The 14,565-nt window shown below is 48.7% G+C and overlaps 1 protein-coding gene across 1 annotated transcript in view; it reads right to left on the minus strand.

The window, feature by feature from the left end:
- TRAPPC12 (trafficking protein particle complex subunit 12) overlaps window positions 1-14,565 on the minus strand; it is a 1,223,059-nt gene that overhangs the window by 421,872 nt on the left and 786,622 nt on the right. Inside the window, exon 6 of the mRNA XM_069606031.1 lies at window positions 4,996-5,108. Coding sequence (XP_069462132.1) covers window positions 4,996-5,108 — 113 coding nt within the window. The remainder of the gene's footprint in view (window positions 1-4,995; window positions 5,109-14,565) is intronic.

Raw genomic sequence — 14,565 nt, forward strand, 5'->3', positions numbered from 1 at the left:
TACGAAAACCTTGCCAAGGCACATGTGGAGTGGGCCGATTTTAACGCCATACTCCCAGCTGAAAATACCTTCTGTGCCCAGCCATCCACACGCTTATCGTCCCTGTCCGGAGGGATAGAAGGGAACGCTAGTTTGTTAGAAGCTGTGGCTGCCTGTATGACCAAACTCTCCGGAGTGGGATGTTTAGACAGATAGCCGGGGGTCGCTACTGGCAGGGCGGTATTTTGAGGCAAGGGATTTATTCACTGGTGGAATAGAATCCGGAGTCTCCCAATTTTTGGCCACCCTATTTTGCAAGGCTACGTGAAAAGGTAGTATTGGGTCTTCAGTAGGACCATGATCCAATATGTCTGTTAGATCATCTTGGATAAATTGGTCTGGAAGTCTGGCCCATCCTAAATCTATTACCTTTGTCATTAGCTGACGGTATGACGGACTGGCATGTTCTCCTGGTTCTGGTCTACCAAAGTCATTTTCAGGAGATGTATAAATACCACTCGCATTGTGCAGTGATTCAACCAAATCCCTCATCCTGCTTTCTTCTGAAATCAGGCCTTCTGGGACACTTGGGTGCCATATTCTAGCCCAAAAGGTACATGCTCCTCATCAGATTTCTCCTGTTCCTCAAAAATTGAGGTCAGGGACTTGAAAAACTCCTTCCAAGGAAGAGGTTTTTAAAACCTTTTCTGGGAGAGGTCGAGGAGGAGTATTAATGGGTCCTGAAGGCATTACAGGTCTTGTAGCCTTCTCTTTCCCTTGTTCTGGCTGATTTTGTCGAACTGGAGGTTTTGGCGTCGAGGGCTTCAGGGTCGACGTCAACAGAGGCGTTGATGGTGTCGGCATAATACCCGTCTTCGACGGCGCCGACTTCAAGGGCGTTGAGGTGCTCTTCGAAGAATTGCCCTTTGAGGTGTGTTCGGTCTCTGATGGGTTCGGTGACCTCGAGCGGTCGACTCGACTCAAGCGGCTTTTCTCGCTCGGCGTCCTGGAAGGTTCTCTATCCTTCCTCTTTTGATCACCCGGGCTCGAGTGTCAGAGTGATGATGCTCCCGGTCGGCTTCCAAGGAAGGCGCGGACCGAGGCTTCGCTTTCTCGAATACCTCCATCATTTTGACCCTGAATGCTTCCCATTCTTCAGATGATGAATGTTTAGTACGACATTTCATCCTTTTTGGGGATTTGTCAGAGGACGAGATGGAGGGGGACCTGTGGCGTTGTTTCTTCGTTTTTTTTGTCGAAGACAACGAGTGATGGGAATCGCTTCGGGATCTAGATCGATGCCTTTCGCGTCAAGGAGATTTCTCCTCACGGGCCCTCGACTCGCCGCTCGAGGCTTTATGGTCAGATTTATGACCTACCTGTAGTTTTCCCCTCCTCTCTTGCAAGGCCTTCCCCGTCATCATCTGACACTTCGTACAGGCCTCCATGTCGTGGCCTTCTCCGAGGCACCACAAACACTCTCGGTGCGGGTCTGTAATCGACATTTTTGAAGCGCACGACTTGCACTTTTTGAAACCCGGTCTCGGGGTCGTGGTTGGTGTCGATGATGAGGACATATTTGGTTATTTACTATTCTTCTACAGAACCCGAGGCGCGCCGAATCTCTGAAGCAACGTATACTGCGGAAAAACGGGACTGAGGCCAACGGGCGCCGCGCGTGCTACTTATACACCCGATGACGGAGGCCTTCGAGGGACCATCGACTCGATGACATGGACGCACAGGGCCGTCTGCCAAGAATTCTTTTTCCGAAGCAGCTAAAGCTGGATGGAATACATCTAAGGACACAATCCACTCGAAGTATGGGTGTAATACTTATTCGTATCCGCACAGTCACAATACATATTTGAATGTAATCCATCATTGTTGCATAATTACAACTGCAAGACAGCACTAAGCTATGCTGGGTACCCACGTATGAGCACAACCTGCTCTAATATGGCTGACAGGATGCAGCATCTCAGGATGAATGTTAACAAAAGTGTATCATGGAAACAGAGAACGGACTCTTGAATGTCAAAGTGTTAGTTTCCTTAAAAACTAGCACTTTGTCACCTGGGTGTCATCATATGAACAAGCAACAAGATTGTTGCGAAAAGCATCATGCTGCTATGTCCCTCAGACTGGGCATGATTTTTTTAACAACGATACTTTTTTTGCTACTAGCTGGTTTCTGGAAATGTATCTTTTTCACTACTGATGCTGGGTCAGAGTGTTATTCATGGTGTCCGTGGATCCTCACTGTCTTTCCGATATACATTTTACAGGGCCTGCGGTAGCGGCCCTGTAGTTATGGTTAAGTTGCTCAACTCCTAGAAAGGGCACTTTTTTGGGTGGCTAATAACTCCCCCTCCTCTGCCCCCTGCCTGGACGAATCCTCACCAAATTCTGTAAAAAAAAAGTATATGGCGCCCTCAGAATGATTTTTTGAAGTTTGGTGCAGTTTTGTACAGGGGGCCGGGGGATTTTATAGGGGGGTCCCAAAATGTGTGGAAATCCTCAGACACAATGGAAAAAAAGTGCTAATGTCTACAGCCCAAACCGCTGTACAGATTTTTTACCATATTTGCACCAGGAGCGGCGGCTTGGTCCTGAAAGCGGCCTTTTGTAAATTTGGTGTCAATCCGTCCAATAGTTTAAATATTTTTTTGACAATAAGTAGGTAGAAAAAGAAATTAGTGATATCTGGATCCGATTCGCAAACTCATTTCCTGATTCGGAGTCCATGGACGCCTCTGGACCAATCAGAGAGCAGCGTGATGTTCGCGGACATCATACGTGCTCAATGATTGGTCAATTAAAAACATGAGGTGCGTCAAAACTTTTGAAACGGATGCCATGTTGGATTCACAAACAGCGCCGGTAGTGCGCGGAGACTGCGGAAAAAACAGATTAAAAAACACAACATTGCATTTGTCAAACAAATTAAACAATCTCTGGGGAGGTAAGGGGTGATGAGGATTTGAAATGGCCATAAAAGCCACAAATCTGGTGTGTTTGCTTCTCCGAAGTCCGCAAACATCTCAGATGTTCAGGGACCTTCCGGTGATGTTCGCGAACAGCTCAGATGTTGAGGGACATCCATGCATATTTCTTCATTACAGGGTCGGTGAAAAGCAGTATTTGGATGGCTTATAACTTTGGCGCCACTCAAAACTGCATGCAAGTTTGCAATATCATTTTAAACCTGACCCTGAGTTTGGTGCAGTTTTGCCAAGAGGGGGCAAAATTAGACTGGGGTCCCAAAATATTTGAAAGGCTTATAAATTTGGTGCTGTTTGACGAATCTGCACAAATCTTTGCAAATAGATTTTAGACCCAGACTTGAATGTTTGTGCAAGGTTTGGTTGGATTTTTTCAAGAGGGAGCAAAATGAGAGGGGGGGGGGGCTCAACATTTTTAGATGGCATATAACTTTGTTGCTGGTTGACGAATCTGCACAAAGATTTTCAGAGAGATTATAGAAACAAACCTGGATTTTGTTTTATGTACGTTCACTGACACACTTCAAAAATTAAAACATGGACGAATTTTCAGCAAACTCGTGTAAGGAGCATTGGCAAGGACCTGAAAGCATGGTTTTGCAAATGACTGCGTGTTTTTTTTTTTGTTTTTAAGTGTCGAATGTAGGTACAAAAAATAGTGAGATACGTTTGGTGACTGAGGTATAGTATAGCCTGTGGTCATGGGCAGTGGCAAGATTATCTGGGTCATGGCCAAAGGCCATGACCCAGACAATATGGCTACTGGCCATGACCACGAGGGACCGGCAATGGGGTTAAAGTAGGCATGGCCACCAGGGAACAGCTATTTGGTAACGTTTTTCAAAATTGGGATAGGTTTGAATGGGGACAATCATTCTGCTCGTAGCTACAGTCCTAAGTGCTGGACTGGATTGCAGCAAACCTGCGCAAGTAGCATCAGCAAGGACCTGAAAGCATGCTTCTGCAATTCTGTCCTGCGTTTCACTTTTTTGAAATTGTCAAAAAGTAAGTACAACAAATTGCGATATAACTTTGCTGCCTGGGCAGTGGGCTTGGCCCTCGACAAGGACAAATGTCTACTCCGATTTGCCTATTGGGGAATGCGGCATGGCCAAAGCCCATGCCCCATGGATTGTGGAGACTGGCCATTAGTCACATTATGTGCAGTGGATAACAGGGGTGTTTTGGTTGGGCTGGGTTCATGGTCGAGCCTCATGCCCAAAGCATGACTTGCAACCCCAGTATGCACTGCTGATAACAACACACATCAGTATGCGTTGCAAAAAATATGTTTGTTAAAGGAGGTTTACAGTTCTTTCATACTAGTTAAAAGAGGAATTATTAATAACTTAAATACAGTGATGTAACATCATGAAACGTTTTCACTCATAAAAACCTATACAATTCACAGAAAAAACTTTGTTAAAGGGACATTATGGTTAAGTTGCACCAATAAAAACCTTCTTTACTTGCATCCTGATCTTAATGTGTCTATTACTTACGTGCAACCTGCTTTTGTTGGAATGCGACGTCATGTGATAAAACTGAATAAAAAGATAACAGAAAACTACCTTGACGGCTAATATCATGTACAGCATTTCTTTAGTTAGCACTAATTGTATTAAGAACATGGAATACCTAATAGAATACTTTCAGTTAATATATCTTGGTCCTAGGTAGCTATCGAAACATAAGTGCTGCAAACCCAGGTTTGCTTGCTTCAGTCATTTGCAGTTGAGCTCAATACTGCCAGCCTATTTCCTGGTGGTAAAAGTACTATTCCATAAGGCTCCGACAAAAAGCGTGGCAGACGGTAGGTAGGTATAAATCAAGTATGAAAAGAAGTGGACAGCGTTATGAAATCCTGGCCAGGATAAGCTCTATAACTGGATACTAACAACCTCAGGTCCTCATTGTCTAGCAGCGGATTTCCCTCAAGTTTGCGTCCTGAAATCAAAATCCATCAAATTACGTGGCATTTACATGTATCGCAAACATTCGATTTGCTTACCTTTTCACAGACCGTTTTCATACTGTGCAGTCTATCGAGAGACTCTTGAGGATTTCCAAGATACTGCGGAAGTTCAGCATGTAAAACTCGCATGGAAAATGGAACCATAGAACCTAAAATATATAACCTCATAAATAAGATGGCAACAACAAAGCATTGCCAAATACTTTATTTTCATTAAGGATAACCACCATAATGCAATATTCCTGGTTCATGAGCCCCTTAAATAAGGTTACAAGATAGTAATCCCGTTTTGTTGCAGTATGTCTCTGGCTGTTAATCTATTAGCATGCCCTTTTTTGTACATAGAAATGACGTTTGCCTAGATTGTTCTTAAATGAAAGCCTTGCAGGACAAGGCCGCAGTGTGGTGCGAGGCAAGACCACAGGAGACTCTGCCCATCGATATGTAGCACATTCCACTACCCTCCATGCATCGGATCCTTTACAAACCGAGTATTGGACCCTCTGCGGCAAAGCCCTCGCAGGACAAGATTGTGGTGTTGTGCGACGCAGGACAGCAGGAGATGTTGTCCGTCGATACGTAGCATGTTGCACTATGCTCCATGTATAGGCTCCTTTAAGAACCGAGGATTGGACCCTCTGAGGCAAAGCCCTTGCAGGACAAGGCTGACACGGCTGCAGTGTTGAGAGACGCAGGTGTATGGCGATGAAGGGGTCGGAACGCAGAGTGCGAGCATGCAGCGCAGCTGTCCACCAGCAGCAACCGCAAGTTAAGACAGATGCGGGTGGGGGATGTAGCCATTACTGTGTCCTACTAAACTGCCCTAGCTCGCGCTAACTTCCATTTCAATGCGAATCTCACCCTGCGCTGTCTCCACACATCCATTAGACTGTCCCTCTCCCGGGTAGCCGTACTTTGTTTTCTGTGTGTCTTGTGAGAAATCAGAAGGTGTCTCACCCACTAGTCCCTGGGGATCTGTCATCCAGGTGGCCGGGTGTAAAGACTGGAGGGGGGTTATCTGTACTCCTGCCCTGTATACGGCAGAGTAGAAGCACAGAGCACCTCAGCCAAAGTTCTCTATTGCGGTAGCAATGGACGAGCAACCAAGGCTCAAGTTCTCATGGGGTGATGCAAGCTGGTTCTTAAGTACAGTGTAGGCCCCAAGTCCCCACAAAGGAATGTCCACAAACTATGTTATCTGCTAACACAGTTCTTTATAGAAAAATAAGGTCATCAAGCAGCACAGCGTCAAGCTGTCCCCGCTTCTGGGCAACACGACTAAACTGGCTTCCAGCGGTCACGGAAATCCTGCATAACCCGGTCGACGGCAATGGACTTCGATTTCCGGGTGCTTTACTTCGAGATTCTCGGTAAACCCTTTCTTCAGTCCACAGCCTTTGGGACTGGCTTCCAGGGTACCTTGATGAAGTTCAGCTTTTGCACGAGGTTCCCTCGTAGCTCAGAGAGAGGTCTCCAAGCCGGGTCCTCTCTTGGATCAGTCCTCGACAGACTCAACAGCTTTTAGATTGAGTCGAAGGAAAGCAGCAGCAATTCTTATTCCAGATGGACTTCAAGGATAAACATCTTCAAGTTTCAACTTCAGCTCCTGAACAAATTGGGAAGTGAGAGGTCTCCAGATATACACATCTGTCCCTCATTCATACTGCTGAGCCAAGCTCAGTCAGCCAATCAGACAGAAGGGCATTCATGCAGGCAGACAGCCAATCATGCCCACAGTGCATTCAGGTCATTTACTTCCACCCAGACACCCATAACAAAGAATGTGGATTGGGGCAAGCACCCAGCCTTTCAGCACACCACACTGCATTCATGTCAGTTTCGGGCAGGGCTGTCTCATTCATTGTGTCACACACACAGAAACCAGACATCCATAACGTGGAACGCATATTGGTCACACAGGTCCCACCCCAAGGGTGTACCCACAACATACAGTCACTGGGAAGGCTCCAGCCAGTCTGGCCTGGACTTTCCAACCATACCATATATGGTTCTTCCCCCCAACAGCCAGTCAGGGGAAGGAACAGAGTCAGGTCTTTGGAAAAACAAGGTAACATGTAATAGAAACCAAGAGGCCACAGGGGCCATTTTGCCTTCTATCAGGAATCCACCGATTCCTATAGCAGGCCCTGGGTATCCAAAAAATGGAGGATACTCAGAGCACCTGTCAAATTCAGCATGGAGCTGCCACCAACCCATACCCTGCTCTGTGGGCAACACACAGGTGCCTAAAACATACACTAGGGGTACAGGGTTGTACCCCCAGCTTTGGGTGCCATAAGGGTATCCCAAGGGTCTCTGTTCACCATGACCAAAAAGAGGTAGAGCTGCACTGTCAGCAGTCCCAACTGGACTCCTGTGCAGTAAACAACACAGAACACACATGACAAGTGAGTACAGGACAAGGACACAGAGGCCCTGTCTCCAATGCATTTCCAGCATCACACCAGGACATGGCCATCGCTTTGGGATACTGTTCCTTGGGGTGGACCAGAGCGGGAGGATCACCTGGGCGAGGGGTCTTCGGGGAAGGAGACACAGGATAGAGAGAGTTGGTATCCCCTTCCCTGTAACACCTTTACCCCATCCTACCAAGTAGGTTATTTAGGAACTCTACCCCTGCGCCCCTTTACAATATGAACACTTTCACGCGGATAGCCCGCAATGAGGGAAAACAGACTAACACCTGAGCTGTATACGTGATGTGTCCCAATACAATGTTCAGGCCATTACACGCACCTGACCTCCATTAAGCTTCCCAACAAAGATAAAAGGTGGAGCATGAGAGCACACTGAGCGAGGCAAGGCACACGAGGAAACAGCAGTTCCAAGATGGCAGTTTAACGAAAGAAGAAAGACAGCAAAACAGAAGTGGATCGCAAGGAGGGAACTTCCCTTTATCTTTAAGACAAGGAATCATTACTTTCATGAAACCACGAGAATAGAAAGCGTAAGACCAGGGAACCAGGCTGAAGAATCCTGCATTGTGTGTCGGAGGTACCCGGGGCCCTCCCACGTAAGTAACCAAGGTCGGAAGAAGCACCAGCTGCCGTGGTACTGTCCTTGGCTCCAAGAACAAAGCAGCGTCAGTGAAATCAACACAGTTGGGGAGGCTGGTCTATGTTGAAGCCATGGTTGCAAGCAGCAACATTGTATCGCGAGCGCTGGAACGGAAAATGTTAAAACGTGTGTGATGAAGTATGCAAGTAAAGTTGAACGGCTGATGAGTGATTGAACTCTTAAAGCAAGCTACACTACGCCATGACAGAGTGGACCAGCACCCCGTGAGGGGTCGGGGGGGGGGGGGAGCAGTCGAAAGTCTCTGTAAAGTATCCAGCTGAGGATTGGCAAAGTGAAAGTGATGTCAAGAAGAGAGCGAGTAATTGTGAATTGAAGTGGTCCTATGACAGTTTCAGCAAAATCCTGGGCACAGTCGAAAGTCTTCGATTTCTGAAAGTAAAGAAAGCTTGGAAAAGTAGAGAAAGTTGGTCCAAGCCTGTCGTAGGGAGATCAATTCAAAGCTTTGTGGTAAAGTGGGTCTGAGCCCAGCGGAGGGGGACCCCTGGTGAATAAAAAAAAATAATAATAATAATCACCCAAGAAGTTGTACATAAGAATCCTGAGGAAAAAGGAACTTTTGAATGTTTCTTTGTCGCATCAAGCCCTCTGAAGTAAGAGACTTTAACTGACAGACTTTGGAACAGAAGGCCCCGATACTGAGATTTTAACTGCATCCTCGTGCTGGAGAAGCCAGAGACTGTGCTAAATTCGAGTGTGTCGCCTTGTCCCGTGCTGAAAACGTGGGGAAGGGAAGCCAAGCTTTATCATTTCTTTTTTTTTTTAACTCTTTTTATTAGGTTTCATCGAACAAGAAAACAGCACGAGTACACATTAGCATTAGGAGTCCTATCAGCGAGATTGCAGCACATAGAATAACATTTGACAATAAGTATCACAATAGGAGCACAAGAGTTGTTCGACACACAGGGTGTCCGCTTGGTATGTCCGGGCTCTCCAATTGCCTGGTTTCAATGCTTATTCTTCCCACTTTGCCCATATTTTCTGAAACCTCTGGGGGCATGCCCTTGCGTTGTAGATTAGTCTTTCCAGGAAGGCGCACCTATTCATTTCATTGGACCACCGGTCTAGACCTTTCTCCTCTTCTCTAGGCCCCCGCCTACTCTATGATCACTACTATTGTTCTCCAGGCCTTTTCCTCTTTGGTTGAGTGAAGCCTGGTAGGCTCCCAGTGCCGTTTTCACTCACTGCCTGTTGCTGCCCTTGTTTATTTGTTTCCGCTCCGTTGCCCGTTGTCCCCCCCCCGTTTACCCACCCTTTCCGAATCCCCTCCTTTTGCTCCATGTGCGGCGTAGGTCTGTGCAGCGTGTCCTTCTCTTCTCCTCCTCTCACCTGCCCTTTCCGTTTCCTCTACTACACCCACTATGGTGCTCTTCTCTAACTGCTTTTATATCTCCTATCCTACTCTTCTCACTCAGACTGGATGGAAGAAGCTCAAGGACACCCTGGTCCCCAATCCAGGCCTTCCTATCGCTGACATCCATGTCAGGGCTTTCTCCAGACAGGCTCTCACTGACAACCTCTTTGCTGTTCCTTCTCCCGACCTATGGACCCTTTATATGGTCACACTTCTCTCACCTTCCTTCTCTTCTCCCTTTAATGGTGGCACCCGGGGGAGGTCCTCTTGGCCTCCTTGCCGTCCTTCAGAGTTATCACTAAATAGCACCGTCATGGTCCAGGGCCCTCAGCCCAATCTCCTACTATTTGATAGATGCCTCCCTCGCTTCATCAACTTCCTTCCTTCTGCTATTCCTTCTACCACTTCTCTGGCTCCTCTGCTAACCACCTCCTACTGCTCTGGCGCCTATGCCATCTACTTCCTCTCTCGCCCCTCAGCCACCCCAGTCCTATACCTCTCTGGCCTCCTTGCCCTCTACCTCCCCTTGGCTGCATTGCCAGCTACTTCTCCACTGGCTCCCTTGCCACCTCCCTCCTCCACTTCTCGGGCACCCTTGCCATCCACTACCCCTCTGGCTCCTCTGCCATTTCTGTTGGGTAATTTTCTCCCCTGTACACCTCCCCCGGAAGTCTTTCAAATGTGGCAACCTGTTCCACGTGGCTACTCTCAACTCTCGCTCTGGTATCAAACACTCCTCTTACATCTGCCACCTCTTTTAACTCCTGGACCTGGGAGAGGGCGCTAGAGAGCCGTCCAAGATGGTGGCCTCCCTGTGAGCTCCGCGGAGCTCCCCTAAAATCCTGACTAATCGAAGCATTTGTGGTGTGCAAATTGTCCGCAGTCGCCTCCGGTTTGTAGCCAAGGCGAATCCGAGCAGAATGTGGTTTTTCATCCGTCGACCCTCGGACGCCGAGTCCCGATTCCTCGACGGTGAAGAGCCCCCCGTCCCCTCATCCCCGTGCGAGCGAGGCACAGTCACAGGCCAGGCGCAGAGGAGCCTGTGTGAGGGGGACTGCTGGCAGCGGAGCGGGCCTGAGACTCGAGGGTGTCGATCGGACGGCGCCGGCTGAGCCCCGTCGGTGCATTGGCCCCCCGGGGAGTCGACGGGCGCAGAGCGGCCGAGACGAAGGAAAATCCTGCAGAGACCTGGAAGAAAAAACATGGGCGAGCGGGCTGCGCCGGAGGATTCTCCGAACGCCGCCGAGGAACAGGTACGCGCGCCCCGTGCACCCTCGCACGCGTGAAATGTCCCAGGTGGATCCCCGGCTCTCCCGAGTGACATTCAGTTTACGAGAAAGCGCAAGGGCGTGGGGGTCCACGAGTCTAGGCCCACATGAACAGTAAACAACATAACGGAAAGACATATTCAGGGTGACGCGACCCAGGGACTCCTACGGGCGCGCTGCTCAGCCGATAGCAAGCTGTATATAACGCCCACGGTGGATCGGCGGGCAAATCCGGCACCCCCTGCCGTCACAAGCACTCATTCGCAAAAGAGACCCCATGTGAATCCCCGACACCCCTGTGAGGCATCCGGCGCGTGAAACACTGCCAGAACTCGAGGAAGCATAATATACAGCACATTCATAAAAAACCCTTGGCTTGGAAGGTTTGGTCTAAACTGGCGACATCCGATAGTGGTAAGAAACTGAATGTCATAAATGAAAGTAGTCCAATAAGTCCTTAAAGTCGCGTCCCACCAAGTCGGGGGTTTAGCCAAGTACAAGACCCCTTGCTGAATAGTGTGAAGTATAGGTGACCTGGAAGGAGACTGCGCCTGATTCTTGCACACGAGACTTATTTTTTTAAATTATATATTTTTTTATTTTTTATTTTTCAGAAAAAATTTGCCCTTAACGTTGATGACACGTGTTTCGGTCCTCCAAGGACCTTTCTCAAATCAGGGCTATTGATTAGTCTTATGGTCATGTAAGAGGCCCCTGTCACAAGATGTGAAAGATAAGCTTCCATATATCAAGGGGGCTGAGACTTGTAGCAATTCTGCGATTGTACGCGCTTAATCTGAACAGCAGGGATTTATCCCAATGATATATGGAAGCTTATCTTTCACATCTTGTGACAGGGGCCTCTTACATAATATACAGCACAGACTGTGGCCAAACGGCCCGAATCAGCCCAACGGCAAGACCTACAGAAAGTCACACCGCTGGAAAAACGACAAGCCGGGCACCCCCGGACCCTTGACCTGCCTCCCTCTGCCCCCTGGCTCCCGCAACGCGGGCACCAATGGCGACCTCGAGGAAAACAGACAGATCTCAAAAAAAGCTGAACTTCGAGGGTAGCTTCACCACCAAAGCAACCTCCTCGAACAATAGAGCGCAGTCTCCCATCCAGGTTGCAGCCCAGGACGAAGAGGCCCACGGGTTCGACATCAGGGAAATCCTCCTTGAACTTAAGGCCGGGATTGGGGGTTTACGAAGCAAACTCGACGCACTCTCCTCCAAAGTCGACCTACTCCAGCACCGGCTGGACAAACACGCTGACAGACTGGACACAGTCGAGCAGAGAGTGTCTGACGTCGACAATGGTGCAGCGACCCTAACATCCAGAGTGGCCTCCCTAGAAGTGCAAATGAAAGCAGTAAACGCGAAGAACGAGGACTTGGAAGGCAACTCTCGGCGCAACAATATCAGGATCATGGGAGTTAGGGAACAACAACTTACCGCAAAAATGGAAGACTACGTTGAAAAGTTATGTATGGACCTCTTTGGTACAGAGATCCTGTCCAAACTGTTTGTCGTGGAGAGAGCTCATCGAATTCCCAACGCCAGACCGATCCCGGGGGCAAATCCCCGCCCAATCATAGCGAGATTGCTCATCTATAAGGATCGAGATGCTATTCTACGGGCGGCTAGGGAAAAAGGGGATCTCCAATACGATGGCGACAAGATCCAGTTTTTCCCGGACTTCTCCCAAGCTGTCCAAGTGCAAAGAAGATCATTTACAGCAGTGAAGCGCAGGTTACAAGAGAACCATATCCAATATTCCATGCTCTTCCCGGCCAAACTCCGTATTCAACACGAGGGCAGGACTCAGTTTTTTAACACCCCAGAGGAGACAAGCGACTACCTAGATCGCTCCGACTGTAGACCCGCCACTCTCAACGGAAGACCTCGTCGGAACAACATTGGGCCAGATCATGGGGATGCCATCGGTACTTCTCATCCTACTCCTCATTCGCCAGAGGTGTCGCGATCCTGATCGACAAGAGAACTAATTTCAGCTTCATTGAGTCAAAGAAAGACACTGAGGGGAGGGCCCTAATGGTGAAAGGAATAATCGCCGGGAAAGAGGTGGTGATTGTGAACTCATACGCACCGAACACAGATGGACCTGATAATTTCAACTGGATAATGTCTCATCTAGACGCGACCAACGCGACGACTGTGGTGTGGGGTGCGGACCTCAATACTACACTCGATCCCAGGCTCGACAAATCCCATAATACATCGGGAAACCCATCCACGGCCAGTACTCAGGTTAGAGAGATTTGTCAGACCTTTAATCTATCTGACATGTGGAGAAGACACAACCGAGACAGCAGGGACTACACCTTTCGATCAGCCGTGCACAACACCAGTTCCAGAATCGATTATATCCTGGCATCCTCCCATAGCCCATTTAAGTGGGGAGCGTGCCATATCCTACCAAGGTCTTACTCCGACCATTCGATGGCTGTACTAGAGGTTACCCTGGCGGGCGTCGCAGTACCTGGCCTCAATTGGCGGTTCAAACCCGGTTCACTCACAGACGCCATATTTGCAGCAGAACTGCGACAAGAGATAGTCTCCTTCCTGGACATCAACCAAGACTCAGTCGACTCGGCATGTACCATCTGGGAAACGCTCAAGTGCTATGTACGAGGAATTTGCCTGGCAAAAGAAAATAGTTTATTGAAATTGATCTGGGGAGAATTATTCAGTAAAGAGCTTTGTCTGAAGGAACTAGAGCACAAACTCTACAATGCCCCAGATCCACGCACTCCAGCCGAGCTCAAAGAAGAACTTTTGGGGTTCAGGGAGACAGCGGGCCGAGAATTGAAATTCCTGGGTCGCAGGCAACAGATCAGACAGTACGGGGAGGGGCAAAAACCAGGTGCACTGCTGGCCCGGCTACTAACGATAAAGTCCCATCCCGCATTGAATATTTTGCGGATGCGCAAGGTCAGAAGGTTTACACAGAAGAGGAGATCTCCAACGTATTCCGAAAATTCTATCAAAACCTGTATAGCTCAAAAGGAGCTTCAGATCCCAACGCGATACAAGAGTACCTCAATGACACGGAACTATATTGGGTGAGCCAAGACCTGCGCGAACCCTTGAACGCGCCCATATCACTCGAAGAAATTCAGGCAGCAATCAAATCTTTGCCCAACACCAAAGCCCCCGGACCGGGTGGACTCAATGGTGAGTTCTATAAAGCACACGAGGAAATGGTGGCCCCCCTTCTTCAAGTCTATGAAGAGGCAGTGGAGCGAGGGAAACTCCCTCCCACGATGCGTGAGGCTAACGAAATGATGTTGCACAAAGCTGGCAAACCTAGAGAAAATTGCGCTTCGTACAGGCCAATCTCACTAATTAACTTAGACAACAAAATCCTAGCTAAAATTCTGGCGACCAGATTACTTCCCTTGATGCCAGCACTGGTGCTGGGCGACCAGGCCGGGTTCATCCCGTGGCGTAGTACAACTTACGGCATCAGGAGACTATTTGGCGTCATTGAGGCCCTGGACCCGACGCAACAGGCAATAGCAGTTCTGTTAGATGCTGAGAAGGCGTTTGATTCAGTAGAGTGGCCCTTCATGTACGCAACACTAAGGCAGATGGGTCTGGGTAACTTCTTCCTGAAACTAGTAGCTCTGTTATATAACGAACCACGCTCATACATCACACTAGGGAACACCAGATCCACAGGGATCACACTGGAGCGCGGAACGAGACAGGATTGCCCACTCTCGGCCCTTATCTTTGCCCTGGTGATGGAACCCCTGGCCTCAAGGCTGAGAGCCGAGCAGCTATGTCGAGGGTTAAAGCTGGGTCCTCACAGATTAATCGTCTCTTTATATGCTGACGACGTCATGCTGTTCGTCA

The sequence above is a fragment of the Ambystoma mexicanum genome, chromosome 4p (assembly GCF_040938575.1).
Source record: "Ambystoma mexicanum isolate Mex_15411 chromosome 4p, UKY_AmexF1_1, whole genome shotgun sequence".
Lineage (NCBI taxonomy): Eukaryota > Metazoa > Chordata > Amphibia > Caudata > Ambystomatidae > Ambystoma > Ambystoma mexicanum.